Here is a 6,585-nt window from a genome sequence, read left to right on the forward strand (position 1 = left end):
ATGACACCACAGAGAAAAAGGCACAAGAGACAGACAGGGTGCTGACTGACAAATGAAATTTATTTAAACCAGCAAGCCTTTGTGGGGTTGCACGCGCAACCCAGTGTCTTCAACATGGCGCCTCAGCTCATGATATGTTTACGCGCGCAGCGGCGAGGGGGGTTGCGTTGGACGAGGGCATTTTCCCACCCCCACTGCCCTTCGCGCACTGCGCTCATTCTGCAGCCGAGATGCCCCGTTCCCTTCTTCCCCTTTTGGGGGGAGATTCCTCCTCTCAACCCAAGGAATATGCGTCGCTTTCTCGGGGGTCTTCGGTCTTGGGAGGTGTGACTGACGACATTGGACCCCAAGCCGTGAGCACCGCCGCCGCCATCAACCCCTGCAGCGCTCCGGCCATGGAGTGCGAACCAGCGCCCGGACTGGAGTGCAAAAGCCACGCGAGGTGAGATGAGCATTTATCATTCCCTCAACGTGTGCTTGCTATTTGTTAACGGTTGTTTTCCCCAGTAGTGCGGAACACTCCGCCGCTGAGGTTTACTGTTAACTTGATGTGCTACTCTATTCGTTGCAATTGGGATATATGTATCTGAGGTGAAATAAACACCTTCAGTTGAAAGACTTGTATCTGTCCCCACTGGCCTGAAACCCGCCGCGGTCGCGACTCAATGCGAACCACGGGATAGGGGGTCCACAGCTCTGACTGTTAGGGCTGCTACGTAGTACTAGCAAGAGTGACCGACACTCCTATAGCGCGCGAAGCGATCCAAACGAAGGACAGGTTCGCACGCGCGGCTTGTTGTGTTCATGTTTTATAAAAGAACCCCTACATTTGGCGCCCAACGTGGGGCCAGCAGTGCAACAGAGCGAGTCCAGTTTGTGTGTGTGTGACTGACACCACATGAACGAACCATGGCAGCAAACAGGGCTGACTTACAGCCGTTGCAATTGCTGTCACGGATGCTGCCAATAAGCAACAGTTCGAAGATGCGGTAACGGCTACTGCACATTCGATTCCTGCAGCGAACTTTAGCCAAAGGGAGTAGAAGTAGCACAGAGCAGAGGTATGAGTGGCAGGCTAGCGCGATGGGCACCCCTCCTTCAGCTATACGAATTACTGTTCGCTGAAGAAGGGGAAAGAAAAGCGTGTAGTGGACACACATACGCACACGCTTGTTGTCTGTGAGAAGAGTAACATTACTATTCAACTCACCTTGCCCGACGCCGAGCCTGAGAGCAACGTAACTGCTTGCGACGCTCAATGTTATCAGGAGGGGTAACGTTACTACTCATTCTGATAATTTTAAAACTCAGCCTGAGAGCAGAGTAACTGCTACAATGCTCGACGACGACGGTCCCAAACGAAGGGCGGACGAGCCAGCTTCGCAGGACGAGAACGCTAACCACTTGGACTGCGTCAGTTTATGTGGAAAGCTTGCTAGCCGAAGGGAGTTGTCAGAGGCACAGCGGCGGGATATCTTTTGTAAATAGTTTGCAATTATTGGATGGGCTCCGGGAGCCCCGTGGCGCACGTTGACACAGCTGGTATTGCTGTTAGTGCACGGCGCTCTTGAAGCAGCTAGTAACGCTGTGAGCGCGTTTCTTCCTACTTTCAATTCCTACCCGCTGAAAACTGACCACTCCTTGCTAAGATAAATCCCCGCGGAGAAGGATACACGAGTCCTTCAAAGCGGTGATTTCCCGCACGTTGGCACTGCACACTCGTGCATAAGCTCATCGAGGTGTTCACGTGATTCGAATATCCAAAGCAGTTTATAATGCACAATTCGTCCTGATTCTCTGTCGAACTCTTCGTACACTCCTGCGTAGCCTTTGGCATTAAGCGCAGGAGAACGACCACGTAATGTGCCCAGGCAAATCTCATTGAACGTGGGAGCCGCAACATCAGCACATGCTTGTTGAAATTGCGGGGACGCACAATTGCTCTCAGGGCTACTGTGAGCCCGCTCGACTGGCTTTACCCCCGCCACCCTCAATCTTTGAAGGAAGCTGCCAAATGCCGTAGAACATACTCTACAGGAATGCAGCACGGCACTGGTTGCTTCGTCAGCACGCGCTGATTATGCACCTTGGCTGCGCGCGAAAGTGACGAAGGCTTTGGTGCAAAGCGCGACGAAACCTGAGCACTGCTCGTGCGAGCAGAAAAGCGCAGTATGACCGCTCTCATCAGGACGTTCAGTAAAAAAGTGGGCGACCTGGTGTTGGAGCGCAATCATGTCCTAAGCGATGCCAGCAAGAAGTACTCAGCTTCTCTGGCACCGAAGTGGATAGTACTGTACCGGGTAGGGGAGACTGTCTCTCTCTCGCGTACAAGCTGACGGACTTGACGCTAAGACCGATCAGCGGACCGGTGCACGTCTGTGATCTCAAACCCTACTATAACAGAGGGAACGAGTGGCCCAAGGGAAACGCTCCCCTGTGCCCGCAGGCAGTAGCATCCGAGGGCACGGCTCAACGTACGAGCTCAGTGCGACGTTACAGCTTGCGATCTCGGGCAGAACTAACTCTGTCCGGTTCGTACGGGCTTTATTGTGCGTGGACATCGGACGGGACGCTCCTCTGATATCTAGCATGCAGCCTTCGAGAGCGAGCACGCGCTTGCTCTTTCAGAGAGTAAGAGAGGGGCTAACTTATTGTTCGAGTCGCCAGATCACCCATCGGCAGCATTTCAACAACAGCCAAACCGAAACGACCGTTTTCGCCAGCAGATGCCCAAAGGCCGGTACTTTCAACTCATGCATTCCACAGCCACGGCTGCTTTTCATCCAGCGGCTGTGCCACAGCAGAGAGCGGCGACACCAAAGCCTGTAGCAACACCCAAGGTCAAGGCGAAATGAAAAAAACAGCAAAACAGCTTCTGGTCCCGAATGGCCTCGGTGGAGAAGAATTCACGGAACCACCGCACAGCCCGACGAAGAGCTGCAGACCCGGCAACCGAACTTCGGAGTGCACCCGCGGCACGAGCATTGTATCCCACTGTGCAAAGGGGTGGCAGCCGGATAGCCGCAGGCATCAAGAAATTCGCCTCCAAACGTCTTTAGAAGAAAAGAGCAAGAGAGAGAAACAAAGGGCGGGAGGAGCAAAGACCAGGAGAATCAAGAGGACGAGGCCGCAGGAGCAGAGCGGACCCCAGCTGAGCAACAAGTGGGGTCGGCGCCTTCTTTGCTGCTTTGAGTGCCGATAGTCCCAGAGCAGCGGAGGCGTGTGACACGGAGAAATCTTCAAAAAGAAAAACGAACCATTCCACCACAAGCGAACCCTCTATCATCGGCACGGCCACCAGAATGGAGCTCAAAGCCAGGTTCCCCCTTTCAACAACACGGGCCCGCGAAGCCCGAGCAAGCGATCGACGCCAGAGGCAGCAAACCCAGTGTCTTCATCGCGGCGCCTCGGCTCATGATATGTTTACCCGCGCCGCGGCGAGGGGGGGTTGCGTTGGACGGGGGCATTTTGCCACCCCCGCTGCCATTCGCACACTGCGCTCATTCTGCAGCCGAGACGGCCCGTTCCCTCCTTTCCCTTTTAGGGGGAGATTCCTCCTCTCAACCCGAGAAACGCGCGTCGCTTTCTTGGGGGCCTCGGGAGTCTTCGGTCTTGGGAGGTGTGACTGACCACAGTCGGACCCGAGCCGTGAGCACCGCCACCGCCATCAACCCCTGCAGCGCTCTGGCCATGGAGTGCGAACCACCGCCTCGGACCGGAGTGCAAAAAGCCACGCGAGGTGAGATGCGGCAGTCTTCTCTCGCGCGACACTCCAATCTCGCTTGCGATGCGATTCGCGTTGCCGCTTGGCGCCACGCGTCAGCTCCCTGGACTCGCTAGCGCTTCTGACGGCGATGCGGTGTGTGAATTCTCTGCTGCAACTGTCCTGTGGAACGCGCCCAGGCCTGGACGACGTCGCCATCATCGTTTCCCTGCCGAATCTCTCGAAGGGTGTCTTCTTCCTCGATCGGTCTCGCTGTCGCTCGAGCCAGACCTGGAGTAGAAACTTCGCGACTCCCAGCAGCCTCTGCGGTCGTTAGGAATCGCGTGCGCCTTGAGACGTGCGCTCCTCCAGTTCTCTTTCAGGCGGGCCCAGGTTTCATCGGCGGTGTGGACCGACCGGCCACGCTGTCTCCACTGAGGTCTGCCCTGTTGAGTACGATCCGGCAGATAATGAGGTCCATCGACGGCGTCGTCTCGGCAATCGCCGTACCGCGTGTGGCCGTAGTCCCGCGAAGACGTGTCGTCGTTGCCGGTGGAAGGGCGGCCGGACTCCGAAGCCTCTGCGAGGACCTTGAGCTCCGTCGAAACCACCACCGCTTCCTCCTTGAAGAACGCGAGGATATCTTGGTGGTATTGCCGTCTGAAGGGCGCAGCCTCTGAAGAAAGGCCGGAGTTGTGACGGGGGGCCGCCGCGGTTGCACTGCGGAAATGCTGAACTTCTTTCGCGTTCCGTGGTGCCCTGAACGGTCCAGCCGAACTTGGTTTCCATGGCCGTCAGGTTGCTGGTTAAATGATCAACCTTTTCCAGTCGCGACCTTCCAGTAGACGTCGGAACCAAGTAATACGCTTACTTCCTGTGGGTGCCATGTGTCGGGATGAAAGTTGTCTGCTGCATCATAGTCTTGTCACACAAAGGCTGCAAAATATCAGTGCTGAGCGGCGGGCTTGTAACTGCACACACTTCGGGGACCTCCAAGCCTCCACGGTATACCGCTATGTCCCTACGTGGCCTCGTAAAGTCAAAGCTACCCGTCGACTGCGCATTACTTCGCGGGGCTTCGAGTGGCCGAACGTCACCAAGGAAAGTTCTTTGGTTTCCAATACCGGGCATCTGAGGTCCTTTGAGACATCCGCTCAAATGAATGTGCGCTGGCTACCGCTGTCAAGAAGAATGCGCACGAGACGCTTTTGGGACCCGCACTCGATCCAGACTCGTCCTGTTTGGAGAAGAACGGCGTTGATTCCGCTCAGGGCGCTTGGGGCCGATGTCACTGACGGCGTGTTCGTGCCTCGCCCGGCGATGCGAGGCTCGTCTTGGTTCACTGTTGTCGCGTTTGCACGGGTTGGGGCTGCCGGCGTGCACAATTCACAGAGGATCGTGAGATGTCCGTCGGTTGCACTTACTACAGATGAGTGCCTGCGCGCACGTCGGCAAAAACGAGCCATGTGGTTTTTGCAAGCCGCAACGGTAGCAGCAACGAGCAGTGCGCAACCGAGCCCGTTTTTCCTCAGCTGAGAGTTGAACGTTGCAGTCCGCGATGGTGTGCTGACAACTGCTGCATAAGGGGCCCACCTCTTCCGTAACTGCAACAGATTCGGCAGCAAGTGGCGGACACTGTAGGCAATGATGCCCATCGGTGCTGACAGAGGTGTTTGACATCTTCGGCAGTAACCGCGAGAAAGCAGACGGTGTTGTTCGATACCTGGCCTGCCTTCCTCCTAGAACCTCAAATGTTGTAAAAAAAAAATGCGCAGGAAGCTTAGCATTCTGCATCCTGACGGATCCTTTCTTTGGAGGGTCGCTATACTGTGGACGATCCTGGCACGGCTTCTTGGACTTCTGCGCATTAGAGGGGAATCGCGATGGTCCGTCAGGCAGGCACCTGAGGGAATCTATTAGGACCTGGTTGAGGACCACGTTGTACTGGTCGGGTGAGACGCCCGAACCGGTCAGTGCCGAGACGCGAAATTGTACCTTGTCGTAGAGTAGGCGAAGTTTGTCGACATCTGCCGAAGACTTGACTGGTGGTAGGGCGAGCAGGTGGTCGATGTGCTCGTTGATGAGCAAGTCGCGTCGACCAAATCGCTCCGTCAAGGTCCTGATGGCGATTGCATAATTAACCTCCGTGAGTCTAATGCCTTCGATGGCTCTCTTCGCGGCGCCACTCAAATACGAGAGGAGGTACTTAAATTTCTCAATCGGCAGAAGGTCTTCATTACGGTGGATCGTGGCACTGAAGTGGTCCCAGAAGGTCTGCCAGTCGCGAAGTGCGCCGGAAAATGTAGGTATCTGAAGTTTCGGCAGGACCACTGTGCGATGACGCGGCACGGTTGCTGGCCGGGTGTCCCCTCTGTTACACGAGGTGCAGCGTCAGTGACCTCGGTATGCGCTGAGCTGCCGGCCCCAGCGACATCGGCGTTCAGTAACGTAGCCTCGGGCCTTGAAGTCCTCGTTGCCGTCGCTGTGTTGGCGTGTTCGCGCAGGAAGAAGCGCGCTCGAGACACGGCATAGGACACCTTCCGGTCGTAGTCTTCCGCGGCCTCGAGCTCTTCGTCGTAAGCGTCATCATCGGTGGCGTCGAGGATTTGCTTGTTGAGGTTGCCGAGCTCGACGTTCTTCTGAGTCAGGTATGTAACGTGCGAATCAACTTGCGCGGCATCGGGAGCCGTGGCCTGAAGTTCGTCGGTCAGGAGCGTAATGGTTCGTGTGACGCTGGCCCTGACGACGCCGCGGTTCTTGCGGAGCCGCTCCAACGATGCCATGGAAGCTGGAAGTCTAGGAAGGCGTGACCGTTGTTTTCGGCCCAGAAGAATGTCCGTAATGCATACCGAGCCCTAGACCAAGCTATCTCTTTATACTTT

General features: G+C 56.1%; 1 protein-coding gene across 1 annotated transcript; it reads right to left on the reverse strand.

Annotated features, from left to right (window-relative positions):
* Nucleotides 1-4,213: 4,213 nt before the first annotated feature.
* On the reverse strand, nucleotides 4,214-6,486 carry LOC119378123 (uncharacterized; the record flags this gene model as incomplete). The annotated part of the gene is made up of 3 exons (XM_037647365.1): nucleotides 6,082-6,486; nucleotides 5,607-5,977; nucleotides 4,214-4,363 (listed from the first exon to the last, which is right to left on the reverse strand). Coding segments are annotated over exons 1-3 (926 nt in total), but the record flags the coding sequence as incomplete, so codon positions are not given.
* Between the last annotated feature and the right edge of the window lie 99 nt (nucleotides 6,487-6,585).

The sequence above is a fragment of the Rhipicephalus sanguineus genome, unplaced genomic scaffold (assembly GCF_013339695.2).
Source record: "Rhipicephalus sanguineus isolate Rsan-2018 unplaced genomic scaffold, BIME_Rsan_1.4 Seq6996, whole genome shotgun sequence".
NCBI classification, from domain to species: domain Eukaryota; kingdom Metazoa; phylum Arthropoda; class Arachnida; order Ixodida; family Ixodidae; genus Rhipicephalus; species Rhipicephalus sanguineus.